At 54.1% G+C, this 25,809-nt stretch overlaps 2 protein-coding genes across 5 annotated transcripts; one reads left to right on the top strand and one right to left on the bottom strand.

Moving 5' to 3' along the window:
- Window positions 1-1,623: 1,623 nt before the first annotated feature.
- DEDD2 (death effector domain containing 2) lies at window positions 1,624-18,788 on the bottom strand. 2 transcript variants are annotated; one of them, XM_070557993.1, is made up of 5 exons: window positions 18,599-18,788; window positions 16,105-16,477; window positions 14,509-14,631; window positions 11,330-11,470; window positions 1,624-2,854 (listed from the first exon to the last, which is right to left on the bottom strand). In XM_070557993.1, exons 2-5 carry the CDS (start codon window positions 16,430-16,432, stop codon window positions 2,463-2,465), a joined length of 984 nt encoding a protein of 327 aa, XP_070414094.1. In that variant the 5' UTR covers window positions 16,433-16,477; window positions 18,599-18,788; the 3' UTR covers window positions 1,624-2,462. The 2 variants fall into 2 exon arrangements, with proteins under 2 accessions (XP_070414094.1, XP_008530243.1); XM_008532021.2 differs by having other exon boundaries at window positions 17,081-18,770.
- ZNF526 (zinc finger protein 526) lies at window positions 18,770-23,673 on the top strand. Of its 3 annotated transcripts, none has more exons than XM_070557971.1 (3): window positions 18,770-18,960; window positions 20,822-20,922; window positions 21,013-23,673. In XM_070557971.1, the coding sequence occupies exon 3, from the start codon at window positions 21,030-21,032 to the stop codon at window positions 23,037-23,039; it is 2,010 nt and encodes a 669-aa protein (XP_070414072.1). In that variant the 5' UTR covers window positions 18,770-18,960; window positions 20,822-20,922; window positions 21,013-21,029; the 3' UTR covers window positions 23,040-23,673. The 3 variants fall into 3 exon arrangements, with proteins under 3 accessions (XP_070414072.1, XP_070414071.1, XP_070414073.1); XM_070557972.1 differs by having other exon boundaries at window positions 18,869-18,947; XM_070557970.1 differs by lacking the exon at window positions 20,822-20,922 and having other exon boundaries at window positions 18,856-18,960.
- The last annotated feature ends 2,136 nt before the right edge of the window (window positions 23,674-25,809 follow it).

The raw sequence follows: 25,809 nt of genomic DNA, 5'->3' as shown, positions 1-25,809 counted from the left end.
CCACAGAATCCTGTTTCTCGACTTCGGAAGTTCTTTGACTTCCCTAGGCTGTCCTCATGGCTTGGTCTGACCCACTTTTGGGCCTCAGGGGTCTGTCCGTCACTCCAGGCGCCCGCGCAGGCTGCGACAAGCCCAGGAGAGCCCCACAGCACATGGTTCACGGAAGCTCTGGAGGCGTGAGACGTTGCCTCAAGGTTCCCGCCACCAGACTGCTGGCACGCACTGCGCCTGCGCCGGCTCCCGGGCTTCGAGGTTAGCCTCCCTCACTTCCAGCACGCACACGCACATGCCAGCGCGAGAGGCGGATCCTGGTTGGAAAGAGCAGAGCCGGAGGAGCCTAGAGAATGGCTTGGGGCTGACCAGGGCGGAGGCCTGAACCCTGCCCAAAGGGGCGGGGCTTATTACTCAACCAGGGTGGAGAGACAGCTACTAGGGCCTGAGCGGGAGACAAATCTTGGAATTCGCTGCCGAATGGAGGAAAAACAGCAGCTCTCTCACCCCTAAGCATCACCGTAAACCCGAGTACAGAGTCCCAAATCTGGGAAGATCATAAGAAGAAAGTTGCTGCCACCCAGGCCAAGGAGAGCCTCCCAGCTGGGAGGAAGGAGAAAGACGTTGGAAGCCCACATCTCCCTCCCCAACCTAACTTCGCCCACCAGAGGGGGGCTGCTCTCCATCTCAGTGCAGCTTTTCTATCCCCTAGGCAAGTCACCTCCCCTCTCTAAGTCCATTTCCTGTCAAAGATAGGGGTAAATGCCTACTTTACGCGGGGCGTCTAAGTATTAAATAGATCTTGAATGGCTGCCCAGCAGTCCTTAGCTGCCTCTGAGAGAGGGTAAAGGGAGAGTCCGGGGTCATACACCAACTAGCCAGATCAGGTTTTTACTGGACAACTCCTAGACTTGCTACCCTATCCCTAGACATCAACACAGGTCAGGCGTTCAGGAGAGGTTCCCAGGTGTGGGCAGATGCATCCCTTCCCCGAGAAAGACCAGCAGTTGTGAATCCCTGCCCAACCCACTGCCAACTCCCCAGCCCTGGTTCCCTTCCCCTCAGGAAGGAAAACCCAGGTATTGTCTAAGAAACTTGAGTTCTAAGCCCTTAAACAAAGGGTGGGGAGCAAGCCAGAGGCCACAACCTCAGCTATAGCCACAGGGCAGTGTTTGGCCTCAGGAGGAGGAAGAATGGAGATCCAGATTTAAGAGGTGGTGACTGTTCAGTGTGCAGTGGGGAGCCCCCTGCAGAGCGGTTCTAGGCAGAGAACCCTGGCTGCTGATCCAAGTGGTTCCAAACCTTTGGGCTCTCTCAGCCTTGCAGACAGCTAGCCCACCTCACAGAACTAGTTAAAATAATGGCACTCCCAAGAACATACACAGTAACAAAGCATATACAAATGGAGCTGGGAGAGTTCATGATTCCAAGGCAGTACTTCCTCCTTTGATAGATAAGGAAACTGAGGCCCAGAGAGGAGAGCAAGCCTGTGTTAACAGCTGACATGACGACCCAGAATCCTGCCCACCCTCCAGCCCGATACTGGGCCAGGAACTCTAGGATTGGTACTGGGCCCAGGCTCTCACCAGCTCCTTCCTCCACCCATAAAGAAAGAGTCCTAAGGAACCTTAATGCCCACCTATACCCCTTCCAGGGCAGCTTTATTGGCGTCATTTGTAAAAGGTCTTTCCTATCAGCCCAAGCCTTTGCCTTCCCTTTCTGAGAAGGCAGTTGGTTTCCGGTCCTGGCTCCACAGGCAACACCACACTTAGTCTGATGCTGCTGCAACACGTGTGATACTCCAGGGGCAGGTCCATGTGCAAGTCTGCATCCAGCTCTGGGTAGCAGGAAGAGGTGGAGAGCCAGGTCAGTGTGTGGAAGCTGGGTAGAGTCCTGGCCGGCTGTAGAAATGTGTGGGCAAGGTGAGCAGGCCCCGTGTGCACCCCAGCTCCAGCGCCCAGTGTGGCTGAAGCCCAGGGTTGGGGGCGGTAAAATCAGAGATCCTGAGAAAGAAGCCCTTAGGCCAAAGAAGTGTGTGGAGCAGGGCAGGAGCCCAGGGGAGATCTCAGAGGAGCAGTGTGGGTGGGTGTGTGCACGCGCACGCATGTGCACACACAGCCCAGGGTTGGGGACACGATGTGCAGGGGGCCTTTGGTGAGTGTGTGGCTATGCCTCCCTCCCTTTGGGATCTGCATGCCTGAGACCCTGGCCTCCTGAAGCTAAGGGGTCACACCTGGGGGTGGAGATGGGGGGTGGGTAGGAAGGAAACTCAGCTGGAAGTGGTTTAGGCCTCAGAGTCCACATCCTGTGGGAGGGGCTGTCAAAGGGGCAGGCTGTCGGTGGGCCTGGCCGTCTATCGCAGTCTTCCGAGTTACTGGCGTGACAGTCCTCTAGGGGCAGAGATGGTCATCCTCCAGGGGAGAAGGTGGCCCAGAGGCTAGGACATGGGGTCACTCCTGCCAGATCCAGGATCAGGAAGCCTCGGTTGGGCGCCGTGCTCCCTCCTCCTCCATCAGCAGCAGGCGGCGCCGGCCAGCCTCATAGTCGGCCTCGTCCACACTGACCAGCAGGCGGACAGCCTCCCGGCCCACGGCCTCACGAAGGGCCTCAGTCAGGAACACACCCCGAAGGGCCTGCAGCAGGGCACCACTCAGGTAGTCACCCCAGAAGGCGTCCAGATAGGAGAGCTCCGAGAACTTGATGTCACACACCACAGAGCCCAGGTCCCGAGAGCGCAGCACTGCTGTGGCCTGCCCAAACACGTCCAGCTGCCGTGCCAGCGCCTGGGGCCTCCGGGAAGCCACGCCCTGCTCCAAGGCAGGTCCATGTTCGCAGTACTCTGCTCGCACCCTGAGCCGGATGTCTGCGGAAAAGGAGGGACTTGTCAGGGTGGGGCCAACACTGGACACACTGAGCAGGGGGACCAGCCACCCTCCCTCCCTCGAGCCTCCTCCACAGGCTCCTCCCACTGCCCCATGGGTTGCACTGCACCTGCCCCACATCCTTCCCCCTTCTGGTAGCCACACCCAAGCATGGTGACACCCTCACATGGCTTCCTTCCGTGTGATCTGGCCTTGTTACCTCCTGACCTTGTGACCCCCTCCTCTTCCCCTCACGTGCCCCACTCCAGCCTCACGACCTCCTTGCTGCTCCGCCCCCACCAGGCAGGTTCCACCCAGCCCTGCCTCTCCTTCAGCTGGGCAGGCTCTGTCCCCAGTCTCCACAGGACTTGCTGCCTCACTTCCTTCAGGTCTTTGCTCAGATGCCACCTTCCCAAGGAGGCCTACCCTGACCTCCCTATTTAAAACTTTACCCCTGTCGGGGCCCAGCATTCCCAGTTCCCCATTCCCTGCTCCATTTCTTCCCAAGGCACTTCTCACCTAACTTACTCTACGCTTTCCCAGCTGTCACGCTCATCACTGTCTCTCTGCAGTGTGAGCTCCCTGAAGGGAGGGAGGTTGGTCTGTTTTGCTCACTTGCATAGCCCAGTGCACACAGGAGGTGCTCAATATGTACTTGTGAATGAACAAATGCATGAATGAATGGACTTGCCTTTAGGCAACCAGCCTCACCCCACTCCCGCTCTCAAACAGCGAGATTCATGCAAGCCAACCACATCCCCAGTCCCCACCAAAGCAAGCAGCAGCCCAGGAGACTCAAGGCTGGAACTGGGCTGGCTCTACTGGGAAGCAGGTGCTCTTTCCACAGAGGTTGCTAAGATGGTGGGCTGTAAGCCTGGAGCTGCTGGGAGCCATTCTGCCACCACGAGGGGAGAAAACGATGCCTACACAGGGCCAACGATGGAGAGGAAAAGACTCTTGAGTTCATCGCATGAGGCCCAGAGCACCTGGATTTTCAACTATGATCAATCCCCTTTTTGCTTAAGCCAGTGTGAGTTGGGTTTCTGTCACTTACAACCCTGCCCACATCTGCCCGAATGAGGTGGCAGCTCTGCACAGGGGACAGGATACAGGACTTCTGAGTCTTTCCCTGTAAACATCTCCCCAGGCACATCACCTCCTTGTGGGATTACTGACTTCCCACCTATGAATTGGACTACTAACAACCTCCTCTCCACACACAACACAGGCCGTCCTGAGGACAGCTATAAACTGGAAATGACAAGCACTAGATTCAGATGAACTCATTTAATCTGCAAATGACCCTGTGAGGCAGGCCCCATAACCACCCCCAATTTATAGATGAGGAAATGGAGGCCAAGAGAAGTAAAGTGACTTGCCCAAGGTCACACGGCCAGGCAGCGGCCATGCCCAACAGAGGTCACTGAACTTCCCACGCCCCAGAGGGCAGCTTTGGTTCAATGAAGCCAATTCTAACCCAGGCGCCTTCAGGCACTAGCTGTGTGACCTGGGACAAACTACCACCTCTCTGAGCCCAGGTTCCTGCCTAAACCAGGGTACAATCCCTACTGTGAAGGGCTGTTAAGAGGTTTAAGAAGCCAGCCCCGTGGCCAAGTGGTTGAGTTCACACACAGTTCACACACTCCACTTTGGCAGCCCAGGGTTTCGCCGGTTCAGATCCTGGCCATGGACATGGCACCGCTCATCAAGCCGTGCTGAGGCGGTGTCCCACAAAGCACAACCAGAGGCACTCACAACAAGAATATACAACTATGTACTGAGGGGCTTTGGGGAGAAGAAAAAGGAAAGACTGGCAACAGATGTCAGCTCAGGTGCCAATCTTTTAAAAAAAAGGATTAAAGAGATAGAAAGGAACTGGCTAGCACTGTATGTGGTGCCCAACAGCTGCTCCAAGAATGGCAGCTGCCAACAGCTCTGGCATGCCAAAGGCTTTACCCTTGGGGATTCAGCAGGATCAGCCTTGTAGGGCTGGAGCCATGTTCAGCCCATTGACAGATGAGGAAACTGAAGCTCTGGGAGGGGAAGTGTCATGCCCCAGACTCCCTTCACCTTTCACAGACCGTGTCAGCAGCAGAGCAGAAAGTAGAAGGCAGGTTCTTGCTCCCCTAGATGACTTCTCAGTGCCACCCACTTCCTCCTCCCACCCCAAACCCCAAACCCTTCCTCCTTCTGCCTCAAAAGGAACCTCACCCTCTCTGCTCAAGGCCTAGGGGAACCAGCCGGGCATCAGCCCCCAGGACTTCCCACAGCACTCAGGCCCAGCTCACTCCATCCAAAGGACCAGAAAAGACCTCTGGATCCACATCCTTGACTCCTGAGGTTCTGACAAGCCCCCAATCAGAGTGGGCCAGGGAGGAGGGGACTGGGGGGAGCAGCACCTGTCCAAGGCCACACGAGGTTGCTTAGGGGCAGAGGCACAGAGCCAGGTGGCGGAGTCCGACAGACCTTGAGGCGAGTCCCAGCTCTGCCACTCTCTAGCTGTGGGGCCTTGGGCATGTGACCTCACCTCTCTGAGCCTCAGTTTCCCCATCTGAAAAACATAAACAGACAAACAAGAGGTCCCTGCTGCACAGTGGGGTCATGAGGATTAAATGAGGCAACTCACAAAGGTCTTGACCCAGGGCCTATCATAGAGAAGGCACCCCAAAACAGGAACTGTGATTTCGACACCCACCTCTCTACCCCACGGCCCCTGCCCAGGACCTGCCCTCTCTCGCCTGGGCCCTGAGCTAACCTCCTCCTTCAGGCCCAGCTATATCCTTCAACACCCTGCCCTCCAGTCACAAAGGAAATGCTCCCAGCACAAGCCTTACTCATACACAAAATGATGTGCCCACCTCCTCTGCCCAGAATGCCCCCACTCACCCTTCAAGGCCCAGATCATGGGACCCCACAACCCGCCCAGGTGAATCCCTGCCCAGATCACCATTCTCCTCAGCACAGATTGCCACTGGACCTGTGGTGAAAACTGTCTATTCACCCAGAGCGTGTGCCGCCCGACATGGGGGTGGGGGCAGGACCAGGGTGGACTCGTGTGTGTCCTGTTCCTTCTTTCACTCAACAGATTTACTAAGTGCCAGGAATGCTGGGGTGACACGAGTGCCCCGCCGTAAGTGGGAGTGGCAGACATGTAACCTCCAGCCAGGGAGCTCTTCTCATGGGCCAGGCCTACCCAAGTGCCTTCCCTATCCTAGCCCCCCGAATCCTCAGAGTAATTTCATCATCCCCATTCACAGATGAGGAAATCCTTCACCTGACCACAGTCCAACCTCTGATCCAGAACACAAGAGGACAGCACACAGAGGAAGAGGACAGCGAGGCTCCACTGGGGAACAGACGACAACGTGCATTATCTCAGCCACCACTCCATGTCTGGCTCTGAATCCATGCGTTAAACGCAATCTCTCCTTTACTCCTTACCAAAATAATCTACTAAACATAGGTGACACTTACATAGCACTTACTGCAGGCTGGCACACACTTCACATCTACTGACCCTTTTGATCATCCCAGCCACCTTATAAGGCAGAGCTATTAGCCCCTTCTTGCAGATGGGAAAATTGAGGCACAGAGGATGAGTCATCTGCCCAAGGCCACATAGGCAGGAAGTGGCAGAGGTGAAATTCCAGCCAAGGCCCTTGGCTCCAGAACCCAAACTCTTAACTACCCCCATGCTGTTTGCTGCCTCTCACACAACCATATACAGAAATCTATAATTAAAAGACATCCCAAGGGCCAGGAGAGAAAATTACAGAGAGCAAGTTATAATTTAGATTGAAACAATCAGAGAGGACCTCTCCAGGAAACGACATTGGAAGTGAACTGTGAAGGAGGACAAGTAGGTCAAGAGATAGAAAAACAGGGAGAAGGGAAGAGCGGCACACCCCCAGAAGAGAGAATGGCGCGCATGGAAGTCCAGAGTCAGAAAATGAACTTGTGGCCTTCATGGGCTGGGGCGGGGGGGTGCGTGGCTGGTGTGGCTAGACCAGACAAGGAGAGGACATAAGGGGACAATTGGAGGGGTAGGGCCGGGCAGGGCCAACCACACCCTGGCAGGGAGTCTGGTGCTTCTTGAGATGACCTCCCCTCAGGGGCCTCCTCCATAAAACAAGGCTCACCCCCGCAGCTGCTCTCGTGGGGGCCACTGTGAGAATTACATGGCTAGATGCAGGTAAAGAGCTGAAACGAGCACCAGGCACATAACGCATCCTCCGAGTGCAGCAGGAAGGATAGGACCTGACACTGAGAGGACTCCCACTGCTCAGCAGAAGCTTCAAGGTGCTCAGGAACAGGGCCAGGGCAGCAATCGGGGAAGGCTGAAGGTGGCTGGTCCAGGATGGAAGCAATAGACAGAGAAGCAGATAGACTGGCCCAGGTGTGACAGTGAAGGGTGAAGTGGGAAAAGTACCCAGTACCCATGTGACCTGAGCCAGGGATGGCTGAACTGTTTCCTCTTGCCAGGAACACCAAGCATTTGTCAAGAGTCCCTCTCCAGCTGAGCAGCTGGGAGTAATGCTCCCTGCCCCCAGGGCAGGGGGTGGGGCTATGCCTTCCTAGAGAGGAGAGCTGCTCCTGCTTCCTGCACTCAGGTGGGCCCCAGTGCCCTTTTGTCCCCCAACCCCACACTCCACCAGTGGTCTCTCTTTCGGGGTAAAATGAGACAGAGAGAGAAATGGAAAAGGTTTCCCAGTGGGGACCAGGAAAGGTATGAGGGACAGGCCCTGCGTCAGGTGAGCAGACCTGCACACCAGAACCCGTGCCAGGTATGGCTGGGGACCAAGGTTGATTCTCCCTTCAGATCTCCTGTCCAGGAGTTCCTAGTAAGGGGGACTGGGGACAAAGAGAACCTGTGCTCCTATGGCACATGGTGGAGAGAGGCAGCCAGTGTACTCCAAGGGAAAGACCCTTGCCCTGCACTGCCACACCAGGGCCAGCACCACCTTCTTCTGGACAACAGCGGGACCCCTCCCTTGCTCCAGTCTCTTCCCTAAGACGCAGCCAGAGCCATTATGTCAAATGTAAAGTTTCTCAGCTTCTATTGAACTAAGGGATGGAGGCAACGAGAAGCCGCTGCCAATTTCAGAAAGATATGGAGCCACTGCCTGCTTCCTGGTGGAAGACCAGGATACTACCCAGAAACTGAGCTTGAAAAAACCAAAACACCAAACCCGAATCTGATCCAGCCTCACCAGACCCAACTACCAATTTTCAAGAAATATAGACAGGGGAACCGGTTCAATCGACCCCACCACAGGATGAACTGGCAAAATCCAGTCCCTGGGAAACGCTAGGCTACAGGACAACTACCTTCAACAAACACAATACAAGGTGGGGAAAGAAAGAAAAGAGAGATGGCATGGAATCCCACAGATTAGGAGAGACCTGAGAGAACCAATATTTAGAAGAATTTGAAATTGAGCACTGATTAGACGGTGGATAGCAAAGAATTACTGTTAACTTTTTTGGTGTGATAATTTATTTTTTAGGAATTCTTATCTTGAGGTACACAGTGAAAAATCCACACATGAAGTAACAGGACACCTGGAACTGACTCCAAAACAATATGGTGATGAACCAAAGTCAGCCACAAACCGACCACTGCTGAGGCTGGGTGATGGGGAGCCGGGGTTCATTACACTTGTCTGTCTACTTCTGTATCTTCTCCACAGAATACAGTAGGGGAAAAAAGCAAAGCTCATCCTGTCATTCAAATCCTCGGATTGCTTTCCATCATTTGAAAAAATGCAAAGCCCTGGCCCGTGGCTCACAGGGCTGTGCAGGATGGGCCCCAGGTCACCTGTCCTGCCCTCACCTCCCAGCAGCCTCCCCCTCGCTCCCTCTGCTCCAGCCTTGCCAGCATCCTCACCATCCCTTCACCACCAATGGCACGCTCCCACTCAGGCCTTGGCTCCTGCTGTCCCCTCTATCCGGAACACTCTTCCTCAGCCATCCACACACACACACTCTCTCTTCTGAGGGGACTTCCTAGACCACTCTATCTTGAAAATACATCTAAAACTACTTCTATCACTCTCTACTCCCTTGCCCTACTTCGTTTCTCTTCACAGCTGACATCTGAAGTTTCTGTCTCTTGGCTTTCTCCTCCTACTAGAACACAAGATGCATGAGGACAAGGGCCTTCCAGCCCCACTGTGTCAAGCATGTAGTAAGCACTCTGTAAATACATACAGAATAACCAGCAAACAAACCCAGGTTTTAGCCCAGCCCCGCCTTTGCCACTCTGCACAATGGGGTACGTCACCCCTACCCCAATGGCTGTCTTCAGAAAACAAGATCAGGTGAGTAGCCGCCCAACACAGTGCCCAGTGGATGGCCAAGAGGGACACAGAAACTCAGAGGTCATGTGTCCAAGTCCAGGATCCCCCTGCCCCCTTCCTCATACTCTTGGGCCCTGAGGAGTTTAGTCTGGTTCTGTCCCTCAGGGGAAGGCAGCTAACTGGGGGTCAACCCCACAGTTGTCACAGGTGAAGAGGGGGCAAGAATGGCAGGCCTCTCCTCACTCAGGTCTGGAAGGGCCTCCTTCCACCCCTGAGACTGGGCCTCATTAAAGGTAAGCCATCTCCATTTTCAAAGGGGAAAACCAGGGCCCTACTGGGGAGAGGCTCGCTCACTCCAGCCCCACCCAGCCTGGTGAGTCAGCAGTCAGACCTGCTCACCCATCCCCCCAAGCAAGAGCCGGCCACACCCTGATTAACAACCTCCCCGCCCTCAGGGAAGAGACCTGAAGTCTCCACTGGCAAACCCCTCCCTAGCCTCAGCTGGGCCTACTCCCTAAGGAGGCAGGGACTCCTTCCACAGCCCAGCCAGCCTGGTGGCTCTGGTAATTACGCCTCGCCTGACTGCAGGGAGAATCGCCACCCAGGGCAGCCAGCCCCTCAAGCCAGGGGCTGTCTGAGGACACAGGCTGGCTCTATTGGTCTGCTCCTCCTGAAGGTGGTATCTACAGCCTCATCTATGGAGTGGACCCGACGCCCTCAGCCTGGAGGACCAAAACACGGGGCACCGGGAGGAGGCAGGTGTGAGTGCTTTGCAGGCTGGAGAAGGCTCTGCAGATGCTGAGAGGAAGCACCCTTCGGCGGAGGTCTCCTGGGGAATGCAAAGCTGCTGCAACCTCAATCTTCCTGCCTATAATTCCACTACCCTCCCACTGCAGCCTGAGCATCTTAAGGCTGATCCCCTCTGTGTCCCCATGCTTGGTGATCTCAGAGGAAGGAGTATGGGGGCGGAGGGTGAGAGAGAGTGAGCATGCCCACCTATGCCAGTGTCCTCCCCTAGGACCAGGTGGAATTTCTTGAAGGCAAGGTCTGAGCATGAGTCTCTACAGCAGAGCCCCCAACTCATCCAACCCAACCTGTCTGCAGGCCCAGCATACCTACGTCCAAATTGTTTATTTCCTTAGTCCACTCCCTGCTCAACTACCCTAGGCAGGACCTCTGCCCTCTCCTCCCTGTTGGACTGCATGGCCTCTCCATTCACTTCCCTGCTTCCACTTCAATTCACTTAACACGCGCCTGACAGAGCATATGCTATAAGCTCGGGGACATTCTAAGCACTTTACAAATCGTACCTCATTTTTTAACTGATTTTCCAGATGGGGTCAGATTTCCATACAAACGGGTTATCAGATCACCTCACTCCCCTGTTTCAAACCCCTGGACAGCATCTGATGCGTGGAATAAAATCCAAACTCCCATCTGCTCCAAGGCCTGCCAGGCCCAGCTGCTCGGCCTCTGCCAAGCTCCTCTACCCACTCTTCATGGCACTGACTGTCTAAATCAAGTTTTGGTTTCACTGCTCTATCACCCTAGAGAAGGTCACCTCCACAAGGACAGGTACCTCACTGCTGTTCCTGCCCTAAGCACATGGCACAGTAACAGTGAGAAGAGCAAACCGGTCCGTGGCCCGGGCCATGCACTGTTCCAAGCGTGTTACATGGGTTACCTCATTTTCTCTTTCAACAACCTTAACTGGAAGGTACCGCTATCAACCTCACTTTATAGAACTGAGGCACACAGGGGTTCAGTCACCTGTCGAAGGTCAGAGTGCCATGGCCAGGATGTGAATTGGGCAGCCTATAACAGGATCCTTGATTTTTACCCCTGCATTATTCCACCACCGCAGAAGGAATAATTAAATAAGTAAATCCTTGCAAATGTTTGCTGAATAAACAAACAAAAATTGGGGGCAGGAAATTGTAAGGGAAGGCTCCCTGGAGGAGGTGGCATGTGACATGATCTTTCAACTATGGGCAGGATGTAGACAAGCAAGATGGCAATAGAAAGGACAAGGATTCCACTGTGCTGAATGGATACATGAGAGCCACTGCCCACCCGCCAGGTGTCACACTCCAGACGAGGACTCATTTTTCCTACCCTCTGCTCTGCTGCCTGCCATGGGCACTGTACATGCATTCCCCAAGGCCCACAGACACCTACCACAGGTCACTTTGCCTTCTGAAGCGGGCCTGGCTGGCTCCTGCTGCTGCTGGGGGGTGGCTGAGGCCCCTCTCTGCCGCCGTCTAGCACCACCACTGGGCCGGCCCCGACTCCGGCGCTGTCGCTTGGTCGGTGGGGAGCCTGAGGAGAGAAAAACAGGGCAGGTGAGGACCAGGATGACAGGTGGAGCATCAAGACTGGGTGCCCAGGGAAGAGCCTGAGGCTGCTCTCCACACCGTGAGACCCTAGTTGAGCCTCTCTGCTTCCAGGGCCTCAGTGGCCCTGACCCTAAAATAAGGAGTACAATCTAGCATCATATAGAAGGACAGACGAGCATGCCCCACCACCCAGCAGGCCTACTGCCAGGCATGACCCTAGAGAAAGCCCTGCATGCTCACACCAGGAGACAAGCATGGCAACCACTGCTCACAGTTTATACCCATCTAAACCTGAAAACAATGTCAACATCTGGCAAGAAGACTACAGAGTAATTTCCAGGAAACAGAGCAAGGTGCTAACAAGCGTCTACAGTTTGCATAATAAAGAAGGAGAAACAAGAATATCTATGTATTTGCTATTCTTGTGAAATGAGACACTGTAAACATAGACTAGAAATGAATGAAATTGATTACCTATTGACAAGATGGATCGAAAACAGTGGAAATGACACTTCTAAGAACATCTTTTTTATATACTTTAGTTTTGCCTTTTGAATCACATAACTTTCAAATACTCAAAAAATCTGAGACAAAAACAAACCACAAAATTAACTACAAACAGGAAAAATGAACCTGACTGTATATAATAATTGATAACACGAACAGGAGAAGAAAAGAATTTTTTTTTTTTGAGGAAGATCAGCCCTGAGCTAACATTTGTGCCCATCTTCCTCAATTTTATATGTGGGTCACCACTGCAGCATGGCTTGATAAGCAGTGCACAGGTCTGCCCCTGGGATCCGAACTGGCGAACCCTGAGCCACCGAAGCGGAGTGCGCAAACTTGACTGCTATGCCACCAGGTCAGCCCCAGAAAAGAATTCTTTCAAGTAACTTAGAACGACATTCTGACTATACTCTAAGACACTCTGAGAACAATTAGAACCACAAATAAATCTTATGTTACATTCAGCGAACACAGTCCACAGTGGCACTGACATTATAATTTTAAACCTATTTTATTATTGTAAAATAAAGCAAGGAAATCCATATCTCAATGTTACTAAGAACCAAGATTTTGGAGACAACCCTGTGGGCAAGTGGTTAAGTTTGCACGCTCCGCTTCAGCAGCCCAGGGTTTCACCAGTTTGGATGTTGGGTGCCAACATGGCACTCCTCATCAAACCACGCTGAGGCAGCATCCCACATGCCACAACTACAGGCACCCACAACTAAAAATATACAACTATGTACCAGGGGGCTTTGGGGAGAAAAAGGAAAAATAAAATCTTTGAAAAAAAAACAAACACCAAGATTTTCAGTGTAAGAGAAAAAGGCCTTGTAATGCTAACTTTAAGTTGAAAATATTAATATAAACTTTTACTTAAACACAGTTTCTAGCTCTCTTCTCTGAAAGAGCCTAGAAACAATGAGCACACTCAGCACCCAGATCTTGGTCTCTAAATACCACTACTTCTAAAAGAAACCAGGCTTCTGGAAACAGCTGACTCCACGGCTGGGAAAGGGAAAGCACAAGTGAGCCCAGGACACCTTGCAGTGCCACAAAGCAGGAAGCGCCAAAGACTGATGGAGACATGTCAAATAACACAGGAGCTAGGCAATTTCAACACCAGGAATAGTAACTAATTGATTAGAACACAGTAAATAAACAAGAATACATGAGTCTACAGTGATACTCCCTGCCTTCTCCAGAGAGGGAGAGCGCGAGACAGAGAAAGCAAAACTCCTCTTGAAAGAATGCCAGCTAATAAACGCAGAAAAATGCAAGAATTAGAAAATCACCACTTTGCAAACACCAGTGTAATAACTGGTTCAGGCAGGGATCACCAATGGATGCTAGACCCACTGGGGATGCTGCTGGGGAACAGGATGTGCCAAAGTGTCATCCCACAGATTGTTTACTAACCATAAGAGAAAAAAATGTCCCTTTACAAAGGACAAATATGGCAGACACCACCCTAGCCAAGTGATTCAACTTGCCCTCTCACAATAGGAAAACCAGACCTTACACCTCCTGATGTGCTCCAGTGTGAAGCACACAGCATCATCCAAAGAGCCTTCTTGCCAAAGACATGCACCTGAATCTAAGCAAGCCTCCAGACCCAATTCCCACTTCACAGGAACTACAGGGGCCAGAGAACAAGTTAAATGGCACCATCAGGAAACAGTCAGACACTTCTGGAAACAATCAGGACATTCTACAAAACTATTGGCCTGGTAGGGTCAATAAGTCAATGTCATGGGGGAAAAAAAAAAGGTATGTTGTGAGAGAGGAGGTTCAGTTCTTCAGTAAGAGGTTAAGGAGCCATAACTGAATGCAGAGCAACTCAACTATGAGTGGCTCCTGAAAGTGGAGACAACCTTGGAGAGATCCGAAAACGGACAGTTAGGATACCAGTGAATTCTATTCACTTTCCTCGGTATGATAAGGGTCTTGAAGTGGATAAGAAAATCTCCTCATTCTCAGCAAATGCTTGCTGATTTAGGGGCAAAGTGTCCTGATGGCCGTAATTCACTTTCAAAGAGTTCAACAAAAATCCCAGAATTATATATACACACACATAAAGCAAAAGTGGCAAAATGTTAAAATTACCGAATTGAAATGAAAGATACAAGCATGCTCACTGTACTAATCTTTCAACTTCTCTGTATGTTTGAAAAACTAAAAAATGGGGGAGGGGAAGACTGGATAAATTAATGGGCACAGTAATTAAAAGAAACTAATTAGAGGTACTCAACATGAATAAATCTCAAAAACACATCCAACAAAGACATCCATGTGATATCCATGATGTGACGCCATTTAGCTGAAATACAAAACCACAAGAAACAATTCCATATGTTGCTTCTAGACACCAGTTTCTGCAACAATAATAAACACATACACAGAGCGAAAATGAAACAGAATGACTGCTTGAGCCCCTTCCTTGATGGGGGAGGTCCAGGAGGGTTCAGAAGGAAGTGAGGGACACTGCCGTCATGGCCACCCAGGTGGGCTCACCTGTCTCCCACTGACCCTGCTGAGCATTTGAAGAACTACTTGACTGCCGACGGCGACGGCAGCTACCCTCTGTCCTCTTTGAAGAAGAGCTGGAGGTACCATAATTGTAGCGTTCTGGAGACACTGTTGGAGAAAAGAAAAGAAAAAAGTATTCACAGCCTCCAGTTCCTCCCAGGCCCAGCTGCAAATTCCTATCCCAAGGTGAATGCCTGCCCCACAGGGAGCCTGAGTCCCCCAGAGGTCAGAGCCCAGATACCCACCCCTCTCAAACACCTCCTTGTGTGAAGCCTCCAGTGATAGAGGCCTCCCAACCCATGTCAACAGCAGCTCCAACTGCCAGGGTTATTCTGTAAGCTGAGTCATGGTCAGGATCCCTGCAATGTTGTTCCCCATCAATTGCCCCCAGCTCTCCCTGAGGCCCCAAGGAGAAAGCAGGCCTCTGGGCAGGCTCCCCAAATCTCTTCCAGAGCCTGACCCTCAGACATTTTTTTCCAAAACTGCTGTCAGTTCTTCTCTCATGCTGTCCTTCTCCTGGTTATCCGAATCTCATGGGCTTACTCTGGGCAGGAGAAGTTCACAATCCCCCATCCCAAACTAGCCACTGCACCTCTAGTAACCCAGCCAAGGGCTCAACAGCTCGAGGCCTATGCACACACAGGGCTCCTGTGCCTTAAACCCTCCCAGCTCCTGACCTGCTCAGAACTACTATCCTCCAGGAAACCTTCTCTCACAAAGATTAAGGGCATCAACTCCAGAGACAAACCAGCCAGATATGAATCCTGGCTCCCACATTTTCTAGCTGTGTTATCCATAAGCCCCTGTATGATGCGGCTTCTCACCTACCTCTCTGTCCTTATTTAGGTCCCCCTCTGCTCCTGCCACATTGGCCCCTGATGACGCCAAACTCAATCCTGCCTCAGGGTTTGAAAGCTTGTCTTTCCCTCTGCCTGGAATTTTCTCCTGAGATCTACGCACAGCAGCAGTGCAGCCTCAGTTCAAATGTCACCTTCTCAGAAAGATCTTAAGTGGTCACCTAATCTAAAGAGACCTCCTTTCACTTTGAAGCACCCCTTACTCTATTAGTTTTACTCTTTCTATTATCTGTCTTAATGTCTGATTCTCCCACTAAATGTCAGCTTCATGGGAGAAGAAACACTTTGCCAGTCCCATCACCTTGTATTGCCTCTGCCCAGCACATAGGATCCAGTTCTTAAATGTAGGCAAGCTGCTTAACTTCTCTGAACCTGTTGTTTTCCCTGTTCAGTGGGGACACTAACAAGACTTCCTCATGGGATTACCAGGAAGACATAAAGTGATGGCTCGTACGAAGGGCTTACACTTTGCCTGGCATGAAATAAGCCCTCCATAAACGGTGGCCACAAACATCATGACTGATGTGGCCAAATTTCCCAAGTTCACCCCTCCCAAAGCCATGCCCCCTCCCTCTTGTATCCTTCATTGATACTCCAGGAGGGTGGAGTGGGACGGGACATAGGCTTCCTGATATGGCGCTATCCATATCAAGGCATCACGGGGGACCAGCGAGAACAAGGCCCTCTCCCTACCGAAGTCTGTCATCCTCCCATTCAACCATACCTGGCCGACGCCGATTACGCGCCAGGTGCGGCAGCAAGTCGTGGCGGGCCAGCACGCGCAGCAGTTGCCCCAGCAGCCGCAGGTTGCTCTCGTCGCATTGCCCGCGGCGTTCTAGTTCCAGGAGCAGCTCCAAGCCGCTGCGGGCGCGGGCCAGGCCACCAGCGGCGCCGGGAGCTTCGTCCAGCAGGAAGGCCAGCAGCTCCAGCTCGCACTCGGTCAGCTGCCCGCCCACCACTTCAAACATACGGTGAAGGGACAGCATCCCGTAGTAGTCCAGGCACTCATCCTCCTCCCAGCTCGAGGCCGGGGTCGACCCAGACAGCGCCATACCCGGGGGAGGGGGCAGAACAAGTTCAAAACCAGGGCCTAGAACCTAGACAGCGAGGAGGGGGCAGTGGTCAGGGAGGCGGACGCCCGGACCCCAACCCCGCCTGTGCGTGTACCCTGCTTCGTCCCGCCGGGCACGGCCACCCTCACACCCCCGCCGCCTCAGCCTCCCCCTGCCCCGGAAGGGAATGGTATCACCCCAGGTCCCCTAGTAACAGGTCGAGACGCCAGACCCCGCTCCTCCTCAAAACAGTCGGGCGGCCGAGCCCGAACGCCCCTCCCCAGGTGGTATGTTCCGAACCAGCCTCCGAACCCAACCAAGCGATTCGGTCCAACCGAGCCAGGAGGCCCACCCAGGAGCACCCTGCCGACTGCCCTTTGAGTCGGGGTAGTATTGTCCGGACGTGCCCCTTCGCTCCAGCCAGTGGTACCGTCCTATCAGTCCCACGGCTCCATCCAAGTGGTACCGTCCGAAAGTGACCCTGTGCCCCTGCAAGTGGGAGCGACCACAGCAGCCCTTCGCTCCACGCAGGTGGTACTGCCCGAACCGAGCCCCGCGCCCTGGAAGGGCGGTACCGCCCTCTCCCCAGAACCCAGGTGGTTCTGTCTACCCGCTACCGGCCGCCTTTAGCGCTCTCGGGATCCTCACCGGATTCCGGCGTCCGATGACTCCTGGGCGACGGCCGCAGCCACTTGTTTTGGATCTTTCTGGCACCTTCTCTATTATTACGCCTGCGTCACCTCGCCCCTCCTCCTTCCCCCAACTCACGCAGGTGCGACCGCCACGCCCCTTAGGCGCAAGCGCAGAGTGAGGCTTCTAAGCCCCGCCCCCAGGCCCGCCCCCAACCGTAGCGTCCGGACCGGCCCGTGCTGCGCCTGCGCAGAGCGAGAGTGGTGCCGTGTCTGGACTGGATCTGGTATCTGCTGAGTGACAGGGTTGCTTCTGCCCGCCCATGACTTAAGCCACCGGGTTATTGTTGCCCCACGTCACGACCTATTGGAATTACTCGTCTCATGGAATACAACCCCCTCCTAATCACGACCGAGACACCCACATTACCACTGCCCCCAGCTGTCCAGGGCAAGGGACCACAGTCACGACTGTCTTGGCTTCGAGTTGCGCCCAGGCCCCTTATGATCGACACTTGGACCCATTAGACTGCCCCTTACTCCTAATGGCAACCAGGAACCTACATCCCAACTGTGCCATCCATCTCATGATCCCGATTAGAATACCCCCTCATCCAACAGAAACCCACCATCTTTAAGTTCCTTCCCCTGATCAAGACCAGGACTCTCCCATCTTATGTTAGAACTAATACCTCCTTCCTGACTGCAAAAGGCCCCTCCATCCCTGACTGTGCTTTTCCTGATGGCGTCCATCACAACCCTCCCATTACAGTCAGACACCCCCTAACCAGAATCTTGAACAGCGCCACCATAACCCTTCCAATCTCTGCCCTCCAAGGTCACAGGGCCTCCCAATACCCCTTGTCTAACCTGCACCTACCAGTTTTACTCTGGCGCTTCGCTGTAGATGTTGATTGTCTGAGCGTCCCCCTCCCCCCACCAGCCGTGAGGCCTTGGGCGTGGCGGCTACCCTGCCCCCCACTTAGGTGACTCAAGATCACGGCCTGCACACCTGCCTTGAGATAGGTCCCCTCCCTGGACTTGTTCCCACCCCCGGAATTATCACCCCTTGGTGGAGGCGGGAGACCTGGGTCCCGCCTGGCACTGGCTCAGCACTGGCTCTGCTTGGACGGCAGCAGTGACCTCAGAAGAGGGCCTTCCTCTCTCTGATGGCAATTGTCACCGACTGAAGCCAGTCCTGGACTGGACACACAGTAGGAGCCCAATAAACGAATATCGTTAAATCAACCGAAGAGTGGGAGGGAAGGGAAAGCACTTTCTACAAACTATGAAGGACTATGTCAATGTTAGATGGGTTATAGTGAGCACTCACGGTGTATTAGGCCCTGTGCTGAGGACTTTTACGTGTTTGATTTGATCCAATCCCCTCAGCAGCCTTTGAGGTGGATGTGATTAAGCCCATTTGACACGGGAATAAAAGTGAGGCACGGAGAGGGGAAGTATCTCAAGTGCGTCTGGCTTCATAGCCTTTCGGAAGGTTCTCGGAAATGCTTATCTCTTCAGCTATGAAACGCACCTCTGTCAAGGTCTCCCGCAGCCCAGTCCACTCCTTAGGCCCTCCTCGCTTTCTAACGATGCCCACTAGTCTTAACTTGGAGATTTTTGGTGTAGGAGTGGCCCGGGAGAACTGCGCAGGCGCTTCTCGGAGCCCGGAGCCCCGCCCACAGGGCACAGTTGTGTGCGTGGAGAAACTCGCGGAGCCCCGCCTGAGCGCCAACACGCAGGCGCAAGGGCGCGTGCGCTCCGCTCTAGGTTCTGATTGGCCGTCACTGTAAGGGCGCCGCCCAATGGGAGGCGTGGATAGTGAGGGGTCCCGCACGCCTGGAGGAGAGGGTCTGTGTCAAGAGCGGCGGGGGCTGCAGGAGGCAAGAGAGACGGGTGAGGGCGCCGCGGGGCGGGCCGGGGAAGAGAGCGCTGGGCTTACGGAGAGGGCGCAGGGAGAACGAAGGGGACACTGTGGGTCGAAGAGCTTTGGGGCCTTCGCTAGGGCGGGAGCGGCGCGGAGTGGAAGGAGAGCGCTCCTTCCTGTGTGCCCTGGAGCATTGATTGAGCTCACGCAGTGTGCAGGACCCTACCCTTGAGGTCACCGGGCCCCTGCCCCTTGCGAGGAGCTCTCAGGCTGCGGCGTTGATAACTCTGGTCGGAGAAATGGGATGTGTAGCGGGAAGGTTGACCCTAGTGTGTTCTTTCTTGGAAGGACTTACTGATCTCCTGTATGAAAAGCCCCCATCCCTCCCCCCAGTGATTCACAATCCAGGATTGGGAAGCGGGGAATGTAGGTGAGGAAAGTACAAATTTTAGGTCTCTCAGGCTACCTTCTAAAAGGACATGTACTGGGTGCCTACTTGGTGTAAACCTTACACCAGGCACTGGGCCTCACCCCAGGGAAGTTCTCTGGAGTGGGACTGTAAACAAGGAAAAACTGAGCGCTCAGGCCCCTGGTTGACTACTTCTAGGAAGATCGTTTCTTGAATGTCTGATGGGTACAGGACCCTGGCAACTCAAAAGTTAGTGAGAAAGTTGGAATAGGTAATTAAGGAAAGTTTAGCTCTTGCGCTTTTAGTGAATCATTTATTTAAGGAGCATTTATTGGACACCAGCTGAAAACAGGGCCCTGTGCTGGGCTGTGTTATTGTGGGGATTCACAGTCTAATAGGAGAGTTGGTCTGTTGGGAGAAGTGGAATGTGCACAGGGACAGTTAAACTCTCAGGGCCTCATTTCCTGGAGGGAGCATTATTCATTCACTGAATATCTACTGAGTGCCTATTGTGTGTTAAGCATTGTTTTTGGCAATGGAAATACATCAGTGATGAGCAGACTAAAATCCCTGCCCTCTGGGAGCTTAATATGAGCAACTTTTGTGTGCCAGGCTTTAAGCTGAACTCCACCTGCCCTCTGGCACTGAGATGGAGACGGTGGGGGTTGCATTCACAAAATTACCTCCTAGGCCTGTGAGGGGCAGTCATTTGCTGAGGGGACTTTGAGCCCCTGCTGTGTGAAGGGGCCTGGGTTGGGTTGAGCCCACACATGTAGAAGGGGAAATAGGGCACATAGAGGGAAGTTCAAAAGTTAAAACCCCTGCCTCTGGTTGGTGATTTTGTGGATGACCCTGCAATGAATCAGAGCCGCCCCTGCCTGCGAATTCAGTCCAGAGAGGAACAGAGACTCTGTCCCAAGTTCATGATATTTGCTATGGTAGAGGTGGCACAGGATACTATAGAAACCCTGAGGAGGAGGGAGTGGCCGCCACCCTGAGGATGTAGACTTGTTGTCACAAAGGAAATGCTGGATAGGAGTTTGCTAGAGAAGAAGAGGAGAGAGCTTTCTTGGCTGAAGGAATAGCGACATCAAAAACTCAGGGTCCAAAACAGCATTTCTGAAGAACTACAAGTAATGGTTTTGTCTAACCTTTATCGAGTACCAGAGATGGACTTTGTGGTCAGTACTTCTTTTAGCCCCATTTCACAAGTGAGAAAACAGTCTCCGACAAAGTGGTAGAGCTTATATTCAAGCCAAGGGCAGTCTGATCGCAGGGCCTGTTCTCTTAGACACTTTGCTTTGCTGCATCTCTATGTGTACATGTAGAAGGAGAAAAGGTGCCTTGCAGAGAGGAAACTGCACAGGCAAAGGCCAAGAGGCCCAAAAAGACCTGTGTTCTTGGAAAGGGTGTGACTGGTCCTCTGGGTAAAGAGGGCAGCGTGAGAGGCCACACTGAGGAGGGCTGTCTCTCTCCTGCAGATGCCTGGCCACCATGGGGCACATGTCAGCTTCTGAGTCTCAGACTCATTGAAGACTGAGGCATAAACATTGGATCCAGACTCCTTGATTCATAGAGGCTGGTGAGTGACAGGATGGGCAGGGGAACTCCTGAGACATCCCTCCTCCCCTTGGGTTCCTGGTGTCTCACCAGCTCCCTCTTCTTTCTCCAGGCACTGCCTTCCCCACAATGGCAGAGGTGGTAGCTGAGGTGGCTGAGATACCAACACAGATGTCGCCAGGGGCAATGGAGATGTCAACACCAGTGTTAGGGGAGATCACAGAGATGTCAACAGAGGTGACTGAGATGACACCTGGGGAAGCCCTTGCCTCATCCCTCTTCTTCCAGCACCACCAGTTCATGTGTTCTGAGTGTGGCAGCCTCTACAATACACTGGAGGAAGTCCTCTCACACCAAGAGCAGCATGTGCCCACTGTCACAGAGGAGGAGGCACTGGCCACCCAGGACGCCGGCCTGGATCCAGAGCTAATGCCAGGCACTGAGGATGGGCCTTTCCAGTGCGGTGAGTGCAGCCAGCTCATCCTTTCCCCCAGCGAGCTCCTGGCCCACCAGGATGCCCACCTCCGGGAATCTGCAAGCCAGATCCAGTACCAGTGTGGGGACTGTCAGGAGCTCTTCCCCTCGCCTGAGCTGTGGGTGGCTCATCGCAAGGCCCAGCACCTTTCTGCTGCAGCAGCCGAACCACCAGTGCCACTGCCTCTGCCTCCCCCAACACCGCCACCCCCACCTGCCTCTCCACTGGAAGTCAGGATGGAGCCCTATGAGTGTCCTGAGTGCTCTACCCTCTGTGCCACCCCTGAGGAGTTCTTGGAGCATCAAGGCACCCACTTTGACTCCCTAGAGAAGGAAGAGTGCAATGGGCTAGAGGAGGAAGAAGAAGATGAAGAGGATGATGAAGATGATGAAGAGACAGAGGACGAGGAGGCAGTGGCAGAGGGTGGTAGTGATGCTATGGGAGGCAACAAGTCCACAGCCAGCCGGGCCCAGAGCTGTGGGGATTGTCCTCAACACTGGACCTCAGCAGGGGCACGCCGGCGACACCGGCGCGCATCCCGGGGCCCAGCATCAGCAGCCCATCCCTTTCACTGCAGCCAGTGCCAGCGCAGCTTCAGCTCAGCAAACCGGCTGCTGGCTCACGGGCGGGCCCATGTTGGTGGCACACACGAGTGTACAACCTGCTCCAAGGTCTTCAAGAAAGCAGCCTCACTGGAGCAGCACCTGCGGCTGCACCGCGGTGAAGCCCGCTACCTTTGCGTGGACTGTGGCCGTGGCTTCAGCACAGAACTCACGTTGGTGGCCCACCGGCGGGCCCACACTGCCAACCCATTGCATCGCTGCCGCTGCGGCAAGACCTTCAGCAACATGACCAAGTTCCTCTACCACCGGCGCACCCATGCCGGCAAGAGCGGGGCGCCCCCCACGGCGACAGCCTCCCCAACTCCAGCAGAGCCCGCACCCCCACCGCCACCCCCTCCCCCACCAGCCCAGCTGCCCTGCCCACAGTGCGCCAAGTCCTTTGCCTCAGCCTCCCGGCTTTCCCGGCACCGGCGCGCAGTCCATGGGCCCCCCGAACGGCGGCACCGCTGTGGTGTTTGTGGCAAGGGCTTCAAGAAGCTGGTCCACGTGCGCAACCACCTGCGGACACACACCGGCGAGAGGCCCTTCCAGTGCCACTCGTGTGGCAAGACCTTTGCTTCTCTGGCCAATCTCAGCCGCCACCAGCTGACCCACACAGGCGTGCGTCCCTACCAATGCCTGGACTGTGGCAAGCGCTTCACACAGAGCTCCAACCTACAGCAGCACCGGAGGCTGCACCTGCGGCCAGTCGCCTTCGCCCGCGCACCCCGCCTCCCCATCACTGGTCTCTACAATAAGAGCCCCTACTACTGCGGGACCTGCGGCCGCTGGTTCCGTGCCATGGCGGGCCTGCGGCTGCATCAGCGGGTCCATGCCCGAGCACGAATGATGACACTGCAGCCACCCAGATCACCGCCTCCCGCCCCACCCCCACCCCCCGAGCCTCAGCAGACTATCATGTGCACGGAGCTCGGGGAGACCATCGCCATCATTGAGACGTCCCAGCCACTGGCACTTGAGGACACGCTGCAGCTGTGCCAGGCGGCACTGGGAGCCAGTGAAGCGAGCGGGCTGTTGCAGTTGGACACGACCTTCGTGTGACCCAGCTGAAGAGCAACAATAAAAAAGTTTGGTTGCAACAGCAAGTATGGGCACCTCTGGGGAAAAAGGGGACCACTCCATGGCAAGCCTCTCCAGTGCCCGCCAGGTGCCAGGATCCACCCTGACCTCTTACCCACTGACTCCTCAGAACAGCCCCGCCAGGTTTCTCTTGTCACCTTCCTCTGCCTGAGGGAAAACTGAAGGTCTGAGATGCAATATGATCTATCCCAGGTTACCCTGCTGCATTGCAAAGTAGGGTTTGCCAAGGCTCTTTGCTCTCATCATTTTCATGCCCAGCAACATCAGGTAACCTTTCCTGAGCCCCAACTGTGTGCCAGGTCTGTGCTGGGCACTGTCACATACCTCTTCAGGTCTTTGCTTGTCCCTTGGCCCTAGCCTTCCCTGGACTCTGGGCACCCAGGACTTGGCTCCGCCTGGTGGAAGAAGGCACTTGACCTCTCTGGGCTTCCGTAATCTCACTTTTGACAATGTGGAAGGAAAACTACAGGTACCCAGGTGCTCAGCTGCAGACTGGGTGATGCTGGAGACCCAGGAACGAGTCAAACACGGGCTCTGCCCCAGGAAGCACACAGTGGGGTAGGACAAACCCAAGTACAGATGGCCTTGCTCTCTATTGTGTCTCATTGATTCATTCAGCCTGGGTGTCCTAAGGCCTACCTCCTGTGTGCTGAGTGATGCTGGGGGCCAGAGATATCAGGCCTCTGCTCCTGGGGAGACAGACAGATCTCAGCCCCAGATCCTCAGGGCTACAGTGGGGATGTGCAGGGCCAGTGGGATCCTGGAGCAGGCAACAGGCCTCCATGGTGGGAGATGAGGAGTCAGAGACTTCCTAGAGGAGATAGTCCTTGAAGAAAAGGTAGGAATCTGCTAGTGGAAGAGGAAGAGAACATTTCAGGCAGACAGCACTGCAAGGAGGGTGGGTTCTTGGTATACTTGGAGACTGTCCAGTTATTCACAGCTACAGTGAAGCTGACATTTGACTGCCTAGCGGTGGCAGGCACCACAGTTAGCACTAGACATGTATTATGATCCCAGCGGGTCTATGAGGTGACCTCAGTATCATCCCTGTTGTAAAGATGAGAAAACAGGATCAGAGACTGGCCCGGGGTCTCACAGCTAGGCAGTGGCCTTGCTGAGATTTGAATCCAAGCTTCAGCCACGTCTGTAACCAGTGCTGTTCAGTGATTGTTCCCTGAAACCCATGCAGGGGCCAGGGGCTCAGAGGAGGATTCATTGTAACTGGAGGAAGTGAGCTGGTGTAACAGAACAGTTGGGGTTTGATGGGGCCACAAAAGATCAAAGGCCTTGGTGACAGGAAGGGATCCTCAACCTTTCCAAAGATTACCTGGGGTGACAATCCTTCCCTCTAAATGGAAGCAGGTGATTTATGACAGGTCAGAGGGGGAGGCTCCTCCCAGGCCTCTGCAGACTAAGGTGCTTAATGCAGGTGAGGCAAAACAAGGCTGGGCAGAGGAGGGGCCATGAGGCAGGGAAGGAGGGAGGCCTAGACCTGGGAAGGCCTTGAAAGCCAGGTTAAGAATTTGGGGTGTGTGGGAGAGGGGGGATGGGAGAGTCATAAGTTGGGGTTAGGGCTCCCTGGTGTCATGGTTGGGTAAGGGGGAGGCTGAAGATGGTCCAGGAGGGAGAAGATGGGGCCAGAACTAGGCAGAGGCCATGGCGGTGGGAGGAGGGGGAGGGCCACCTTCTGATCTCATGGCCGACTAGACATGAACAGCAGGAAGAGGGTCCCCACAAGCCCAAGGTCTGCCCCTTGCCCAGACCAGCCCTTCCCCGCTCATCTGGTCTGCTTGCTCTATGTATTCATCTTATGAACGATGTGCTGCCCTCATGGTGTTGAGCAGGGAGGGCTGGGGTTTCTTCTGGGCTGTATACAGATGCCCCTGGGGCTGGCCTCAGCAGACTGAAGAGCCCAGGTGCCACAGGAACAGTCCCTGAACTCCCTCTGGGACATGTTCAAAACTCCTCTCCCTTTTTCTTAACAAGTGGAATCCAGCAGAAGACATGTCAGTTGCTCCTTCCCAGGCCCCCTTCCATTTTTGGGGCCTCCTGCTCTCACGTACCATTGGCATCATGTGGAAGAGATGCCATTTCCCTTTGAACATGGCCCTACCATGTTTTCAAAGCAAGGAGAAAAGCCAGGCCAACCTTACCAGGGTTGTCGCTTCCCAGCATCCCTAAGAAGTGGGCCAGGTAGGTGCCCTGTTTAAAGCAGAAATGAAGGCAGGGGCCGACCCCGTGGCCAAGTGATTAAGTTCGCGTGCTCCGCTTCAGCAGCCCAGGGTTTTGCAGGTTCAGATCCTAGGTACTGAGCTAGCACCGCTCATCAAGCCATGCTGAGGCGGCATCCTACATAGAACTAGAAGGACCCACAACTAGAATATACAACTACATACTGGGGGCTTCAGGGAGAAGGGGGGAAAAAAGGAAGATTGGCAACAGGTGTTAGCTCAGGGCCAATCTAAAAAAAAAAAAAGAAATGAAGGCATGGGGATCTACTAGGGTTCACAGATGGCTCCTCTGCCTCCTTCCCTGCCACTAAGGCTGTTTTGGCCTGAGTGACCCCACATCATCCTGTGTCCCCTTGAAGCAGTAGGTAGCTCAGGCTATGAGACAGAGAGCCCTTTGTTCAAGTCTTCACTCTGCCATTTGCTCTGTGGCCTTGACCTCTCTGGTCCCCAGTTCTCTCACTTATCACCTGGGGATGACAGTGCCTCCCTCTCTAGGCAGG

The sequence above is a fragment of the Equus przewalskii genome, chromosome 9 (assembly GCF_037783145.1).
Source record: "Equus przewalskii isolate Varuska chromosome 9, EquPr2, whole genome shotgun sequence".
NCBI lineage: Eukaryota > Metazoa > Chordata > Mammalia > Perissodactyla > Equidae > Equus > Equus przewalskii.
The sequence above is the reverse complement of the archived record's forward strand: the minus strand, read 5'-3'. Positions and strand labels throughout refer to the sequence as shown.

What these genes read in the sequence shown, in the direction of transcription:
- DEDD2 (XM_070557993.1), bottom strand. Translation starts at nt 16,432, where the DNA reads ATGGCGCTGTCTGGGTCGACCCCGGCCTCGAGCTGGGAGGAGGATGAG. An exon ending in GCGTAATCGGCGTCGGCCAG is followed by an intron (nt 14,632 to 16,104) that starts GTATGGTTGAAT and finishes TTTCTCCAACAG; the next exon opens with TGTCTCCAGAACGCTACAAT. An exon ending in AGAAGGCAAAGTGACCTGTG is followed by an intron (nt 2,855 to 11,329) that starts GTAGGTGTCTGT and finishes CCTTTTCCGCAG; the next exon opens with ACATCCGGCTCAGGGTGCGA.
- ZNF526 (XM_070557970.1), top strand. Translation starts at nt 18,870, where the DNA reads ATGGGAGGCGTGGATAGTGAGGGGTCCCGCACGCCTGGAGGAGAGGGT. An exon ending in GCAGGAGGCAAGAGAGACGG is followed by an intron (nt 18,961 to 21,012) that starts GTGAGGGCGCCG and finishes TTCTTTCTCCAG; the next exon opens with GCACTGCCTTCCCCACAATG.